At 42.2% G+C, this 18,286-nt stretch overlaps 1 protein-coding gene across 1 annotated transcript; it reads left to right on the top strand.

Annotated features, from left to right (window-relative positions):
• Positions 1–3,808: 3,808 nt before the first annotated feature.
• Positions 3,809–6,145, top strand: vcpkmt (valosin containing protein lysine (K) methyltransferase). Its single transcript, XM_024437983.2, has 5 exons — positions 3,809–4,099; positions 4,369–4,482; positions 4,671–4,743; positions 4,956–5,075; positions 5,227–6,145. The coding sequence occupies exons 1-5, from the start codon at positions 3,840–3,842 to the stop codon at positions 5,329–5,331; spliced, it is 672 nt and encodes a 223-aa protein (XP_024293751.1). The 5' UTR covers positions 3,809–3,839; the 3' UTR covers positions 5,332–6,145.
• Positions 6,146–18,286: the final 12,141 nt, after the last annotated feature.

Here is an 18,286-nt window from a genome sequence, read left to right as displayed (position 1 = left end):
TACATTGTTGCCAGTGGCAGTAGTGCAGACCATTTCAAAACCTGTACTGTCTTTGGCAGGAGCCTACTACGGAGCTAGCTAGTTAGCCAGCCAAATGCGGAAGCGGACGATGAAGTGGATTCTGAATCTAATGGCGGTAGAATCAAGGAGAATTCGAATATTGTCCAAAAGAATGGGAAACGGAGCAAAGTAGACTACACTTATGAGAATGTCACATTGTGTCTTGTAGGAGAATGGCTTGTAAATGAGCAGCTGATCAAATTACCAATCTTGAGGAATCCATTTGAGATATCTAAACTGGTGGAGAAAGTGCTGGGTAGAGTGAAGGCTGTGAGGATCATGAGGCAGGCTGGTTTAGATTTTTTGTGCTTCTGAGAATCAGAAAAAATGTGTTGCGTCTCACCCAAATGTATATGTTTGAAGGGTTGTGTGTGTCTCTTAGGAACAGGGCACCCATCAAAGAGGTTATATCTGGAATCTCGTGGGAAGTAGATGTTGAAGAGACTATAAATATTCCTGGAGTGATTGATGCACGTCGGATGAATTGAGTGGTGAATGAAGAAGTGAAGTCTCTCTGTTCTTTTGTTTTTGATATGGAGTCCCCCTACTCAAGTGCAGTTAGGGTATCTTAACTACAGAGTCAGAGCCTTTATCCCAAGACTAATTCAGTGGGATCATTGTAAAGCTTTAGGTCCTTTCAAGTGTTTGCAGAAGGGAGAAGCCAAGATGTCCAAGTTGTGGAAAATATCATGTTATGTGTTATAAAAGTAATGAACATGTGACATGTTGCAATTGTGGTGGGAACCATGAAGCCACATCTTTCAAATGCCCCACAAGGGTGAAAGAGAATGAGGAGTCCAAAGTCAGGGCTATCCAGAGCATATGTGCAGCAGCTGTTAAAAGGGTTGAGGATGTGAATGGGGGCACTTGAAGAGTCCATGGTGGTGGATAGGCCTTCACTGCATGGTGCAGGGGTTGCCTTTCACCAGCAGGATCCTGACATTTTAAAGGTTAAGAAGGTGGATTTTGTGGCCTTTATATGATAAATGACACTGCCAAGGTGGAGAGGAGGCCCATGAATAAATAAATAATTGTGGAAGCGGAGGAGCGGTTCCTGGGGCTGTAAGATTTCTTGGCGAAGAAGTTACATGCTATATTGTCACAAGCCGTACCACCTTCTCAGGCCCTAGAACCTGAGAAGGGAGATATCAAATTTTATTTGTCACATACACATGGTGAGCAGGTCTTAATGCGAGTGTAGCGAAATGCTTGTGCTTCTAGTTCCGACCATGCAGTAATATCTAACAAGTAATCTAACCTAACAATTTCACAACTACCTAATACACACAAGTGTAAAGGAATGAATAAGAATATGTACATAAAAATATATGAATGAGTCATGGACGAATGGCATAGGCAAGATGCAGTAGATGGTATAGAGTACAGTATATACATATGAGATGAGTAATGTATGTAAACATTGTTTAAAGTGGCTGGTGATACATTTATTACATCAATTTTTCCATTATTAAAGTGGCTAGAATTGAGTCAGTATGTTGGCAGCAGCCACTCAATGTTAGTGATGGCTGTTTAACACTCTGATGGCCTTGAGATAGAAGCTGTTTTCAGTCTCTCAGTCCCCGCTTTGATGCACCTGTACTGACCTCGCCTTCTGGATGATAGCGGGGGTGAACAGGTAGTGGCTCAGGTGGTTGTTGTCCTTGATGATCTTTATGGCCTTCCTGTGACATCGGGTGGTGTAGGTGTCCTGGAGGGCAGGTAGTTTGCCCCCGGCGATGCGTTGTGCAGACCTCACTACCCTCTGGAGAGCCTTACGGTTGTGGGTACCAGGCAATACAGTTGCCGTACCAGGCAATACAGCCGGACAGGATGCTCTCGATTGTGCATCTGTAAAAGTTTGAGTGTTTTTGGTGACGAGCTGAATTTCTTCAGCCTCTTGAGGTTGAAGAGGCATTGTCACCACACGGTGATATGTACACCGAGGAACTTAAAACTTTCCACCCTCTCCACTACTGTCCCGTGGTAGGGGGCTGCTCCCTCTGCTGTTTCCTGAAGTCCACGATCATCTCCTTTGTTTTGTTGACATTGAGGTTGTTTTCCTGACACCACACTCCAAGGGCCCTCACCTCCTCCCTGAGGGCCGTCTCGTCGTTGTTGGTAATCAAGCCTACCACTGTAGTGTCGTCTGCAAACTTGATGATTGAGTTGGAGGCATGCATGGCCACGCAGTCGTGGGTGAACAGGGAGTACAGGAGAGGGCTGAGAACGCACCCTTGTGGGGCCCCAGTGTTGAGGATCAGCAAGGTGGAAATGTTACCTACCCTCAACCTGGGGGCGGCCTGTCAGGAAGTCCAGGACCCAGTTGCACAAGGTGGGATTGAGACCCAGGGTCTCGAGCTTAATGACGAGTTTGGAGGGTACTATGGTGTTAAATGCTGAGCTGTAGTCGTTGAACATAGGAATACATAGGTATTCCTCTTGTCCAGATGGGTTAGGGCAGTGTGCAGTGTGATTGCGTCGTCTGTGGACCTATTGGGGCGGTCAGCAAATTGGAGTGGGTCTTGGGTGTCAGGTAGGGTGGAGGTGATATGGTCCTTGACTAGTCTCTCAAAGCACTTCATGATGACGGAAGTGAGTGCTAGCTTTCTTGGGAACAGGAACAATGGCTGCCCTCTTGAAGCATGTGGGAACAGCAGACTGGGATAAGGATTGATTGAATATGTCCGTAAACACACCAGCCAGCTGGTCTGCACATGCTCTGAGGACGCGGCTGGGGATGCCTTCTGGGCCAGGAGCCTTGCGAGGGTTAAAAGGTTAAGTTTTACTCACGTTGGTTGCAGTGAAGGAGAGCCCGCAGGTTTTGGTAGCAGGCCGTGTCCGTGGCACTGTATTGTCCTCAAAGCGAGCAAATAATTTGTTTAGTCTGTCTGGGAGCAAGACATCGTGGTCTGCGACGGGACTGGTTTGTCTTTTGTAGTCCGTGATTGACTGTAGACCCTGCCACATACCTCTCGTGTCTGAGCCATTGAATTGCGACTCTACTTTGTCTCTATACTGGCACTTAGCTTGTTTGTTTGCCTTGCGGAGGGAATAGCTACAATGTTTGTATTTGGTCATGTTTCTGATCACCCCCAATTTAAAAGCAGTGGTTTGCTCTCAGTTTTGCGCGAATGCTGCCATCAATCCACGGTTTCTGGTTGGGGAATGTTTAAATAGACGCTGTGGGTACAACATCACCGATGCACTTGCTAATAAACTCGCTCACCGAATCAGCGTATATCAATTTTGTTGTTCGACGCTATGCGGAACATATCCCAGTCCACGTGATTTTGAAGCATGGAATCTGATTTGTCGGACCAGCGTTGAACAGACCTAAGCGCGGGTGCTTCCTGTTTTAGTTTCTGTCTATAGGCTGGGAGCAACAAAATGGAGTCATGGTCAGCTTTTCCGAAAGGAGGGCAGGGGAGGGCCTTATATGTGTCGCGGAAGTTAGAATAACAATGATCCAGGGTTTTGCCAGCCCGGGTTGCACAATCAATATGCTGATTGAATTTAGGGAGCATTGTTTTCAGATTAGCCTTGTTAAAATATGGAGAATTGAAAGAAGGAAGATGTGGGAGTTTTGTTTTTTATTATTATTATGTTGTATTATTTGTGAGTGTAGTGTTAGATGGTAGAGTATTTCTTGTGTTTTTTATTTGTTTTAAAATTATATTTTGAATATTAGTTTTTTTTGTATTCATAACACTCCAGTAGGTGGCGGTAATGCAACATTTATTGGATGCCAACCGCCGTTATACCTCAACGAAGAAGAAAAGATGGCGGAGCATACGTTACACCACAATAATTATTTTACAAGAGACGTTGAGAAAAACGACGGATCTGTCTTGAAAATCAAACAGTGCTTTAAAGGAGACGTCGGTTGTGTGGTGTGGGATGCAGCAATTGTCCTGTCAAAATATTTAGAAACTAAACCGTTGTATGACCCTTGCTCGGGTGTGAACATGTGGGCTAGCAAAAACATTCTGGAGTTAGGAGCAGGAACAGGAGTTGTGGGCCTTATGGCAGCATCTTTGGGGTGAGTAACTTTAACTAGCTACTAAATGTTATTGTGAGCCTTTTATCTATATGAATCGTTGACTATTTGCTTCGCTTCTAACTAAAGTAAACTATCTAACATTAGTTAGCTCGCTAACGTTTCTGTCTAGCTGAACTGTATATAAATACATAGCTACGTTCGCTACCTATCGAATGGTCTGAAATTACATTGGTACAGAATTGATTGATGAAATTATTTTAATCATAATGAACATATTGTCTTAATCCCTCTCTCTTTCTGTCCCGTAGGGCTCAGGTTACTGTGACAGACCTCGAGGACCTGCAGTCTCTACTCCAAGTCAATATCCAAGACAACCAGGAACTTGTCAGCAGTGGATCCATCGAAGCCAAGGTACTAAAATGGTCTGTACTGTACTTATCCCAGTACTTGTTAGTTAATATAGATTCTATTTCCTAAGAGAAGGCAAACTACAACCATAGTTATCACAGTAGGCTATAATGTGTAAGCAAACCATGGCTTTTCTATAGATGGGCCATGTAATCTAGCCTTGTTCATGTCTCAAATGTGGAATTCTCTTACCTTTTTAAAGGGGTGAAAATGTGTCAGAGTTTCTACCACACCCACATTTTATCCTGATGGCGGACTGCATCTATTATGAACAGGTGTTGTACTGTTGTGATACTGAATTTGTGCAATTTTAATTTTGGGGGGTACTAACCTAGGCTCATTTTTTGTTGGACTTGCTTTTTATTGCTTGAACACCTATACAACTGCCCAACACATTTAGTAATAAAACACTATTGATAGTGGGATGAGTTACTTTGAGTTCAATACATGGGTGAAAAATAACTTTTTTACTGTCTGTTGTACTTAGTCCGTGAAGCCACTGGTGGAAACCCTGAAGCACCTGGTTGGACCAGAGACCACCATCATATGCTGCTATGAGCAACGCACAGTGGGTGTCAACCCCAAAGTGGAGAAACAATTTTTTGAGGTGAGAAATCTGTCAGTTCTTGTTATCATATATACTGTTGTGTAAGGAAATGTATTTAGCTGTTATATGTGAACTTTTCATTTCTTTCTTCTTCTTATGACCATCTTCCTCTTCAATGACGTGCTGTTCCTCTGTTCTGTTGTCCAATCAGTTGCTTCTACAAGACTTCCAGTCTGAGGAGATCCCTTTGAACAAGCAGGACCCAGAGTATAACAGTCCTGACATCCGCATCCTTCACATTCGCAGAGCTGTCTGAGTGAATGGGTGTCTTGTGTATATGTGGTTGTCAGGGTTGTGGTATACAAATAATTGAATTGCACTCATGTACAGTTCACATGGTAATTTAAATTGAATGGACCCCAGGGGAGAGCACTAATGTTGAAAGAACTCATTTGAAAATCCTTTATCGATATATCCATGTTGTCTTAGTACGGACTATGAGTTTTACCAGACTGTGATACTCATTGCACCATGATTCTAAAACAAATCCCAGTTAGAGGTAGATTCCACGATATGACTTGGGTGCACAAAGTAAACAGCATAGGGGATCAATTTCCGCAGCAGCTAAGAGTGTTGAAGCGTGAGGCTAAACTTCTCAGCTGTTTTGGTCCCGTACCACGAGACGCAAACTCATACACATGCAGATACTGTGTGTGACTGTGGAAGCGAAGTCTTGCATCTCACTCATCGCAATATATGTGGTGCTGAACGTGGCAACGTCATTTCGCTGGGTCTACCTTTGAAAAGGAAAAGAAAACATTCTCCTTCAGAACATTGTTTTTCTCATTGCAGTATTTAACTGTTGGAACACATTTGTGGGATGATTTAAATTAATTTTTAATAGAAGTTAATGAAATATATAATTTTAGCTAATTAAAGTGTCATACACAGACTATACTGAGTTGTCAAGTTGGCTGGATGTCCTTTGAGTGGTGGACCACTTAATACACAGGAAATTGTTGAGCATAAAAAAAACCAGGAGCATTGCAGTTCTTGACACAAACCGGTTCGCCTGGCACGTACTACCATATCCCGTTCAAAGGCACTTACATATTTCGTCTTGCCCATTCACCATCTGAATGGCACACAATCCATGTCTCAATGCTTAAGTATTCTTTAACCTGTCTCCTCCCCTTCATCTACACTGATTTAACAAGTGACATCCATGTCAGTCTGGATTCACCTGGTCAGTCTGTCATGGAAAGAGCAGGCGTTCTTAATGTTTTGTATACTCAGTGTATATCATGTTCAGCAGCAGAGTGCTAGTGTGTGGATATAGTCTTCAGAAAGTATTCATACCCCTTGACTTATTCCACATTTTGTAGTTACAGCCTAAATTTAAAACATTTTTCTCACCAGTCCCCACACACTATCCATAATGACAATGTGAAAACATGTTTGTAGAAACATGCTAGAATCACCTTTGGCAGTGATTACAGCTGTGAGTCTTTCTGGGTAAGTCTAAGAGCTTTGCACAACTGGATTGTACAATATTTGCATACACAAAAATATTTAAGCTCTGTCAAGTTGGATCATTGCAGGACAGCCATTTAAGTCTTGCCATCAATTTAAAAAAAATCTGATTTAAAGGCCACTCAGGAACATTTAATATGGTTTTGGTAAGCAACTCGTGTATATTTGGTCTTTGTTTTAGGTTATTGTCCTGCTGAAAGGTGAATTAGTCTCCCAGTGTCTGTTGGAAAGGAGACAACTAGGTTTTTCTATAGGATTTTGCCTTAGCTCTGTTCTGTTTCTCTTATCCTAAAAAACGCTCTAGTCCGTGCCGATTAAAAGCATACCCATGACATGATGCAGCCATTTTTCTGTACAGGCTTCTTTCTTTTCACTCTGTCAATTGGATTACTATTGTGGAGTAACTACAATGTTGATTCATCCTCAGTTTTCTCCTGTCACAGCCATTAAACTAACTTTTAAAGTCACCAATGGCCTCGTGGTGAGGGCTGTTTTCCTTCCTCTCCGGCAACTGAGTTAGGAAGGACGTCTATCTTTACTGTGACTGGGTGTATTGATATACCATCCAAAGTGTAATGAATCATTTCACCATGCTCAAAGGAATATTCAATGTCTGCTTTGTAAAATGTTCACCCATCTACCAATAGGTTCCCTTGTTTGCGAGGCATTGAAAAACCTCCCTGGTCTTCGTGGTTGAATCTGTTCGAAATTCATTGCTTTACAGAGGGACCTTACAGTGATCTGTATGTGTTGGGTAGAGAGAAGAGGTAGTCATTAAAAATTTTTAATAACTTATTGCACACAATCCATGCAATTTATTATGTGACTTGTAAAGTACATTTTTACTCCTGAAATTATTTGCACTTGTCATAAAGTGGTTGAATACTTATTGACTCAAGACAATAGATTTATTTTTTATTAATTTGTATTAAAAAAAAAAAGGGAAAAAAAGAACATAATTCCACTTTGACATTATGGGGTATTGTGTGTAGGCCAGTGACACAATCTCAACTTAATCCATTTTAAATTGAGGCTGTAACACAAAGTCAAGGGGTGTGAATACTTTCTGAAGGCACTGTAGATAGCCGACAATCACTATTCTCTGTGATGCACTGAGCTATTTGTTCAGTGTGTGCACCCTGTCCAGCCCTTACACATTGGTGCACAGCATGGAGCACTGAACGTTAAATCATACTGGCTCTGAGCCATACCCTGCTCGTTCTATTGTGCATGATTTTATTTAGCCAGGCAAGTCTGTTAACCGGCCCAACCCTAACCTGGACAACGCTGGGCCAATTGTGTGCCACCCTATGGGACTCCCAAACACTGCCGATTGTGATACAGCCTGGAATCGAATCAGGGTCTGTAGGGAAGCCTCTAGCACTGAGATGCAGTGCCTTAGACCGCTGTGCCACTCGGAAGCAACTGGATTCCATGCAAACAGATTGCTGCAGAACAGGCCTGGTGGATGGGAATGGTTCTAGATCTGTCCTTTCAGGTGACCTGCTTCTAGAATTGGCACCCACTGCCTTTCATATGCCTCAAACGGATGGGTCCACTAAACCAGTGTTTCCCAACTCTGGTCATCAAGTACTCCCAACAGCACACATTTTTTGTTGTAGCCCAGGACAAAAACACCCGATTCAACTTGTCAAAGGCTTGATGATTAGTTGCCAAGTAGAATCAGGTGTTTTTGTCTGAGGCCACAGCAAAAATATGTAGTGTTGGGGGTAATTGAGCACATGACCCTCAGATGAGGCCCAGGATGATTTCCAAAGAAAGGACCAGTTACTTTCATTTCTGAGCACTAGGGGGCAATAGTTGCTCACAATGGGAAACAGCAAGTTGTGCTGGTTAACATGGAAAGGTAACATTTCTAAATGTAGATGTTTAATGTTGATTTGATTCAGATTTAACATTTAAGCTAAAGTAGACATTCACCATAATTAATACAATGAGCCACCAAATAATTTACCATGTTACATGTCATAGTTATTCTATACTCCATACTGTAGTTCAATGTTCATGCATCACCAAGTAGATCAAGCATAGAGCCAGCTTCCCTGAATGGCCCTCCATGCAGGGGGAATTCCTCATCAAGCCCCAGATTAGTAGGAAGATTCTCTTTTTCAAGCATAAACCATGAAGCGCGCTGCATACTCCCACAGGCATGCATGGGCCCCCTCGCAGCCTTTCATGCATATCTCTGTTTACATAGTGGGGCTGTAGTGTTGTTGGTTGGCAGGTCTGCCTCCAATGCCCTCTCTTCAGCTATATGGAGAGACTCAATGACATTTACTAACAAGCAAGTCGGGGTTAATCTCCATGTTAAGTGTTTGCTGACTAATGACTTTGTATTTTTATTTTATTTTTGTTTCTAAATCAAATTTGGCAGATTCATTAATGATGATTAATAGGGATAGTAATATACCAGTCATTGTCTGGGTTCAATCAAGTGATCCACTTAGCAGTGAAAAACCTACTATCTTAAAACCTGCTTAAATGACCATCTGTGATGTATACTATTCACTCCCCTGAGTTTGGCCTTGTTTGTTAAAGTAGGACATTTTGTATAAAATAAAAAAACTTCTCAGATTTAAAAAGGATTGTAATCTAAAGTGAATACCAAGAGATTTGTTTTAAATCTAAAGCGGTCGGACAGCGAATGAATAAATTCTCCATAATCCAATTTTGAATGACTAAACAGTGGATTTACTGTAGATTTATCATTGTCACAGTTGTAAACATATAGTATAATTGTTATTGTTTCATTCACACCTGCACTGTTGGGGTCTCTGTGCTTAAGAATCACTGTACACTGAAACTACATGTGCATGTGACTAAATAAAAATGTTTAACCAAATCAGAATACACACACCTCCCTTTCCTATCAAAAAGACACTCGAGAGACAAAAAAAGTGCTGGATATCAGAACCTTTTACAAATGCACATACTGTACATTCTAAAATGTCCTAGTCACAAACACACACAGGAGACAGATGAAAGTGTGCATGTCAGTTGACTGAATCACAGACCCCCACCCTCAAATCCCTCAAGCCCTTCTTGCTGATAATACATAGCCTCTAAGTCCTTCCACTCAACAGGAAAAGGCAGGAGGAATGTGGCAATTGCACAGAGATTAATTGCCATTTGTTGCCTTTGCTATAAATAACCAAAACAGATCATTTGAGAATTACTGCTAGTGGCTCTCTTTTCTCCCTCTGTATGCTGTCCAAGTGCCACTGGACTGTAGGGCTTCCTATTCAATCCCCTCTTCTCCTTGGCCAGGATATGTTTAGCCTAATTACTTTGACAGAGAGCCGATATTGAGTGTCATCCTCCTCCCCTCTGGGTGGTGAGGACAGGGCATGACAGGGCAGAGGGATGAAGGGGAAGTCCAGTACATGGTGTCATTGAGCAGCATTTCAGATTGTCCCTCTCTCTCCTCTCCCTTACAATTTCTCCTGCAATAAAATGTTAACGCTTACGTTCTCTTAAAATGTATCCTTGTTTTCTTTATTTAGGCTAGCACTACAGTAAGAAGGCTTTCACTGAAATGAGAACAGCTGCCATGACCAGAGGAGCGCTGCGATTGCTGCATTCTGATGATGAACTTATCTTTTTGGACCTGACTGTTTCAATTGATAGTTATACTGTATGTGTGCACCTGTCCAGTGTATACGAGAATCCTTTTTTTATTTATTTTTTATCGTATAACATTTTTGACAAGCAGAATATTACTGCTTAAAAAAAACCAATAAGGACTGCTGGTGGAAATACTTTTAGTATTTCAGAGGCAATTTGGAGCATACTCAATGTGGAGCATACTTCTGTAAACCTGCCTACACATTGTTACTGTGAGATACAACTTCCAAATACCACTTCCTCTGTATTTCACAGTTCTGTGAAAAGGGAAAACATGAAGTCATAATGATGAAGATCATGTGATGGGGCTACTGTTTCCAGTGTTGCATGTAGGTCATCATTCTCATGTTATGGAGTGCTCTGTAAAGGTGCTAGCCATTCTGGAGCACATTCCCAAACCTCTGCATAAATTCCACAGACAGCGAGAAAGAGCAGAGAGACTGCTGCATCACAGCCTAGTGACACAGAAGATCCTTTGTGTCATCCTCATCAAGCTGCTGCCAATTCATCCTAGCCAGGAGATGTTGTCGCTGCTCCACAAAAGAACACACATTTTCTTGACTACTTAAGAATAGAAATCAGATTGAGATGATTAAAAATAGACTGGTACCAGTAGTGTAAAAGTGGGGCTCCTCTGATACAGTGGAGGCTGGTGGGAGGAGCTATAGGAGGACAGGCTCCTTGTAATGGCTGGAATGGAATTAATGGAACGGTATCAAATGTATGTAAACCCCATGTTTGAATCCGTTCCATTGATTCCATTCCAGCGATAACAATGAGCCCGTCCTCCTATAGATCCTCCCATCAACCTCCACTGCTCTGATATGACAAAATCCCTCCCGAAAGACCTCCTCCTTCCCCATTGTCTGTTTTTACAGACCCAGCTCTCTGATTTCAGACTGGCAGGCCCATAGAGTCATGTACACAAAAGCTCAAAATTATCTGACAATGTTCTAAATAGAGCATAACATTTTATTGTGATGTTTTGTATTTGCATTGTGTACAGCAGTGTCCCGGTCTTGGATAAGAAGGTACAGATGGCTGATTATTTTCAAAGCTCAGTTTTATAAGAAAGGAGTGTACAGTGCCAATGGAGCATAGCCCAAATCTAGAGATTGAATGGATAGAGCAACGGCTGTAAACGGCTGCCTTAATCCACATCCACGTCATCACCCGGGGAGCAGTTGTTGTTGGGGGTTCACTTCACAGATTTTCCCCACCTTGATGGCTCTGGGATTCGAACCAGCAACCTTTCGGTTACTGGCCCAACAGCTTGGCTGCCTGCACGTTGTCAGTCTGAACCCTGACACTACTCCAATTCAGTGGGGGAAAAATACCCAATACTTGAGTATAAGTAAAGAGACCTTAACAGAAAATGACTCAAGTGAAAGTCACCCTGTAAAATATTACTTGAGTAAAAGACAAAGTATTTGGTTTTAAATATAATTAAGTGTGAAAAGTCAACGTAATTGCTAAAATATACTTAAGTATCAAAAGTAAAACTATAAATAATTTTACATTCCTTATTAAGCTCACCAGATGGCACCCTTTTATTCTTTTTTTTATTTACGGGTTTGGTATCGTAACACTCAGACATCATTTACAAAAGAAGAATGTGTTGTTAATTGAGTCCCCTACATCAGAGGCAGCAGGGATGACCAGGGATGTTCTCTTGAGAAGTGTGTGAATTGGACCATTTTCCTGTACTGCTAAGCAATTCGAAATGTAACTAGTCATTTTGGGTGTCAGGGGAAATGTATGGAGTACAAAGTACTCTTACTTTCTTTAGGAATGTAGTGAAGTAAAAGTTGTCAAAAAAATAAATAGTAAAGTACAGATACCCCAAAAAACGACTTAAGTAGTACTTTAAAGTATTTTTACTTAAGTACTTTACACCACTGCTCCAATTAGAGTCTGACATTGAGTGTGACAGTGTGGTGGTGAGCTCCTCTGTGGATGGAGCGTAATGAGAAGTCTCTGAGCGGTGAATGCCTTATATCCGCCAGCCTGTCACTGATGGAGTAGGTTAGTCACTGATCATGGCCGCCAGTGACACTCAGTGAATATCACCACCAAACACCAGTCGCTGAAATGCACCACTTATATACGTATGATAGTTACTCAACATAGATAATGAAAGACAGTTATTCAAAGCCCAGGTGTCAGTATCAGTCAATTAACCTCAACTGAGCACGATAAGTTTCTCTGTTCTAGGTGCACATCTAAGTGATCCCATTATAACAGAGGTGGACTGACACCCCACTGGGTAGGTCAGTGCTGCACCTCTACTTAACAAAAGTGCATGGCAAATATAGGCCCTCTGACTCACAAGATCTGATACAAAGACATACTGTACACACAAGCACGCATACCCTCAAAAGACATCCAACTAGAAAATGATTGTGTATTACACTAGATTTATAAATGAGTTATTTTCCCCTCAACAACAGGTGTAGTCTAGAGTGCTGTTCTTCCTACTATACAACACATCTCAAAGAGAATGGGGGATCAGACACTCTTTACTCATGTCCTGTACAGCTGGTCAAACACAGTGCTCTCTGCATATGAGTCCAGACATTCTGGGACAAATACTGTATAAATCAGCTTTTCTGTGTGTTCACACCCTTACACAGCTGTGATAGATATACTGCAATACCCCAGAGGGCCAATACAGACAAACTTGAGGCTTTCACAGAGTAGGATAGAAATAGAAGCCCCCTACCGGGTTCCTTACAAAAGAGTGTTATGTGAGGCATAATGCATTGCTGTTGCTGATTATGGGTCAATGCACAAGCTGCCAACTAGACTGGACTCTTCATTTGTTTAATGGATCAAATTGCTATGGTGGTTAACAGGCTCATGTCACCACCTCAGTACATTAAAGAGCACTGACCACCAGTCGTTAATCATTTATAACAGGACTTTATTCAACCTCTGTATTCTGGAGCTATGCCCAGTGTGCATCTATGACTTTCTGGCCCTAATTCTCACTAAACTGGTCCACTGCATTTCAATATTTACTATGTATTTAAACTAAAATACATTCAGCAGTGATAACCAATCCTCAACCTCAAGTCAATACTTGAGCTGTATGTATTTTTTTCACCCTGGTCTGCTGAGAGCTTGCAAGTATGACTTCATTCAAGCATTTTAGCCCCGGCAGGAAACCCAAAGCTAAATTCAAAACCACTTCCTGTCCCATCTTTAAACTGAGCACTTTTGTGTGTGTATATTATTGACAGTGTGTCGGAGGTAGCTATAACTCATTGTGGGTTGGGATTACCAGAGGAGAGAGGTTCCGTAATGGATGTTTTACTGTACTTGAGGATAAGCAGTTACCCAACAAAGCTTTGTGCAATGTGATTTTGAGTAGGGCTCCCTCTACTACTTGGCAGATGTCAAATAATCTACCATAGTCACTGTGTGTGTGACTCACAAACCACACTGCTTATCCCTCTGGGTGTGGTGGCTGAATGTAAGCTCCAGCGTTGGGCCATCAGTTGACCACACTCAGCCCAAACTAAGAGCAGAAGAGAGTAGGCCAGAGGTGAGTTACTCACAGGGCCTGATGCTTTAGTAAGCCTAACACCACAGACAGGGGTGAGGCCTAAGTGCATGTCTACAATGCTGTACTACTCACCATGTTTATCCACATGCCTTTGTTGAAATATTAATCTGAAATATTTGCCTAGAGGGCAAAGACCTCAACCTGGCCAAGAGTGCAATGTGAAATTGTTCACAGGTTTGTGGTCTCTCGTTTTCTTCGCCGTCTTCCCCTTTCCAAATAGCACAGAGGAACTCCACTACGGGAAACAGTTCAAACTAAATGACCTCAGTGTTACCAAAACCACTCCACTGGCCCCATTAGGGCGTTACCATACCCACCGGCCCAACAAACTGATGAATTTGTCTTGCACATTCTTGGAGAAACCAGTGAAAGGGTGTGCACGTCAAGCTGTTCCCTTTGCATATAGCTATGCTCTCGCCCTCCTGCTATGTCAGTTTACCATACAGAAGTCAAGTGATACTGATGATCGAACCTTCAGTGGCAGGGTTCCAAGAACACGTGGCTGTACATCACTGGTAACACTGAAGTTCAGTGAACACATGCTTCCTGATCCTTTTCCATTTCCCTGTCATATGCAGTGGTTTTATTGGGTCCTGGAGCACTGGGACGACACATGCTCCATGACCACATCTATGATCATTCCACCTTCTGTGGTAAAGGTATTTTGGCAAAGCATCTAAGGCCAATCCCAACTGTTGAGACATCTGAACATGTAACATCTACCAAGTAAATATACATCTTCGTTCCTTACACAAACGCATGAAAATATACAGTGCATTCGGAAAGTATTCAGACGCCTGGACTTTTTCCACATTTTGCTATGTTAGACTTTTTCTAAAATTGAATAAATTATATTTTCTCTTCAAACTACACGCAATACCCCATAATGACAAAGTGAAAACAGGTGTTTAGAAATGTTTGCAAATGTATTAAAAATAAACAGAAATACCTTATTTACATAAGTATTCAGACCCTTTGCTATGAGAGTCGAACATTGAGCTCAGGTGCATCCTGCTTTCATTGATTATCCTTGAGATGTTTCTACAACTTGATTGGAGTTCACCTGTGGTAAATTAAATTGATTGGACATGATTTGGGAAGGCAGACACCTGTCTATATAAGGTCCCACAGTTGACAGTCCATATCAGAGCAAAAACTAAGCCATGCGGTTGAAGGAATTGTCAGTAGAGCTCAGAGACAGGATTGTGTCAAGGCACAGATCTGCGGAAGGGTACGAAAAAATTCTGCAGCCTCGAAGGTTGCAACGAACACAGTGGCCTCCATCATTCTTAAATGGAAGAAGTTTGGAACCATCAAGACTCTCCGTAGAGCTGGCCACCCGGCCAAACTGAGCAATCGGGGGAGAAGGGCTTTGGTCAGGGAGGTGACCAAGAACCCAATGGTCAGTCTGACAGAGCTCCAGAGTTCCTCTGTGGAGATGTGAGAACCTTCCAGAAGGACAACCGTCTCTGCAGAACTCCACCAATCAGGCCTTTATGGTAGTGTCCAGACAAAAGCCATTTCTCAGTAAAAAAGGCACATGACAGCCCACTTTGAGTTTGCCAAAAGGCACTAAAAGTCTCTCAGACCATGAGAAACAAGATTATCTGGTCTGATGAAACTCTTTGGCATTCAGGACAAACGTCACGTCTGGAGGAAACCTGGCACCATCCCTACGGTGAAGCATGGGATGTTTTTCAGCAGCAGGGACTGGGAGACTGGTCAGGATCGAGGGAAAGATGACCAGAGCAAAGTACAGAGAGATCCTTGATGAAAACAGGCTCCAGTGTGCTCAGGACCTCAGACTGGGGGCGAACATTCACCTTCCAACAGGACAACAACCCTAAACACACAGCCAAGACAACATAGGAGTGGCCCCCGGGACAAGTCTCTGAATGTCCTTGAGTGGCCCAGCCAGAGCCCGGACTTGAACCCGATCGAACATCTCTGGAGAGACCTGAAAATAGCTGTGCAGCGACGCACCCCATCCAACCTGACAGAGCTTGAGAGGATCTGCAGAGAGGAATGGGAACCCCCCCAACAATTTTTTATATTGTTATTTAATCTTTATTTAACTAGGCAAGTCAGTTAAGAACAAATTCTTATTTACAATGACAGCCTACCAAAAGGCCTCCTGCGGGGACGAAAAATACAATATAAATATAGGACATAACACACATCACAACAAGAGACACAACACTACATAAAGAGAGACCTAAGACAACAACATAACAAGGCAGCAAAACATGACAACACAGCAATGGTAGCAAGACAACATGACAACAACATGGTAGCAACACAACATGGTAGCAGAAAAAAAACATGGTACAAACATTATTGGGCAAAGTCAACAGCACAAATGTCAAGAAGGTAGAGAAAACAATACACCATACAAAGCAGCCACAACTGTCAGTAAGAGTGTCCAGGATTGAGTCTTAGAATGAAGAGATGGAGATAAAACTGTCCAGTAAATAAAGGTGTGCTAATCTTGTAGCGTCATACCCAAGAAGAATCGAGGCTGTAATCGCTGCCAAAGGTGCTTCAACAAAGTACTGAGTAAAGGGTCTGAATACTTATGTAAATGAGATAGCAAATGTATTTAAAAAAAACATGTATAGAAACCTGGGGTACTGTGTGTAGATTGCTGAGGGGGGACAATTTCATCCATTTTAGAATAAGGCTGTAACATAACAAAATGTGGAAAAGGTCAAGGGGTCTGAAAACTTTCCGAATGCACATCTCCCTTCCTTACATAAAAGAATGAAAACCCATTGCTAGCCATCTTTTCCTCTCAGGAAGCCTCTGGGATTTCAGCCAACCTCAGCAGGAATAGAGAGGGGGGCAGGGGGTCTCATTTTCACAGAGGAATGGTCGTAAAACCTGGCTGACTATCTCTGTCCTCGTATGGCTGTCATAAAGGTTGTAGAGATCATCTGGTAGTAATGAATCAGGGAGAACCACAGTAGTCAATACTGCCCAATTAAACTGCAATCAGTGTCCTAATGGAGGCCCTTGACTGAGCTCCTACTGGGAGGAGGGTGATGGAGTGTGTGTGGACACCAACACACAAGCACACTAACTGTGTCTGAGGAAATGCAAGTCAGCATATGTTTAAGTGTTTGTATGTGTTTTATCAGTGCTGTAAATCACACAACACCTTCCTGACCAGTAGCAAATACCAAGCAAAGAGGAATTCACATTGGAACTCAAACTTGTCTGCAATTTCTAGAGACAGTTTGACAGCACAGCTGAAACATGTTCATCCTTTTCCATCTAAGTAAGAATGTTCATGGTATGCCATACATTCTATTGACAACACTAGAAATGCTTCTGAACAGTAAACATGTATATATCCACTAACTCAGCTGTGTGGGGTGCACATTTGCTTGTGGCATGTGGTTTGTATGATACATTTATCCAGTGCCTTATCATGTGGGTAGATGTCACCTGACCTGTCTGACCGAAACTGAATGAGCCAGAATCAGTCCATGGTCAACTGAAAATTTGTCACTTGTTCATCCCACAATGATTGTGTTTTCAGCCACCAGTAGCTTGTGGGTGCTTTATATGCGCTACAGTCAATTATGATTGCATGTCCACTTATATTAACTATAAATATTAATAAACGCCTACAATTTCCAAAAGATAACCAAACAAAAACATATTTACAAGGTGTTTGTGCTGTCATGTGCATTTAGTAGTACAATTTCTAACTTATTTGCATTCGTTTTTACTTACACTTGTATGTTGCCTTCTCCATTGGTGTTGTTTTTTAAAGTTTTGGATTGACTTTCTTAACGGATGTACAATCGTCACGAATTGAATTATGAAGAGTTTCAGGCATAATTGTACACTCGCAAAGCCGACTAAAAACGAGGGCTGAGGGGCTAAGGTTGCTTGGCTAATCATTTGGACCACCCTCCAAGATGGCGACGGGGATTACCCCAAGGGCATAAGGCGAGTGTAAATGGACGAGGGTGTGTCTTTTATGAGTTTGCACCACAGCCTTAGTGTAATGAATCTTGTCCAGGAGAGAATGACTGCCCCCTCGCATTGAGGATTTCAAGCTAAAGGCCGACCGCGGTAGTTTTTTCCCCTCATTGAGATAACATCTCTTTTCCAAGAGAGACCTGGTCCAACAGCAGCAGGGGGAACAATGTTTCATACACAACAACTTACATACTAACAACATTAAACAACTAAACTCAGCAAAAAAATAAACGTCCTCTCACTGTCAACTGCGTTTATTTTCAACAAACTTATCTTGTGTAAATATTTGTATGAACATAAGATTCAACAACTGAGACATAAACTGAACAAGTTCCACAGATATGTGACTAACAGAAATTGAAAAATGTGTCCATGAACAAAGGGGGGGGGGTCAAAATCTAAAGTAACAGTCAGTATCTGGTGTGGCCACCAGCTGCATTAAGTACTGCAGTGCATCTCCTCCTCATGGACTGCACCAGATTTGCCAGTTCTTGCTGTGAGATGTTACCCCACTCTTCCACCAAGGCATATGCAA

Source organism: Oncorhynchus tshawytscha, linkage group LG11, assembly GCF_018296145.1.
Source record: "Oncorhynchus tshawytscha isolate Ot180627B linkage group LG11, Otsh_v2.0, whole genome shotgun sequence".
Classification (NCBI taxonomy): Eukaryota; Metazoa; Chordata; class Actinopteri; order Salmoniformes; family Salmonidae; genus Oncorhynchus; species Oncorhynchus tshawytscha.
The sequence above is the reverse complement of the archived record's forward strand: the minus strand, read 5'-3'. Positions and strand labels throughout refer to the sequence as shown.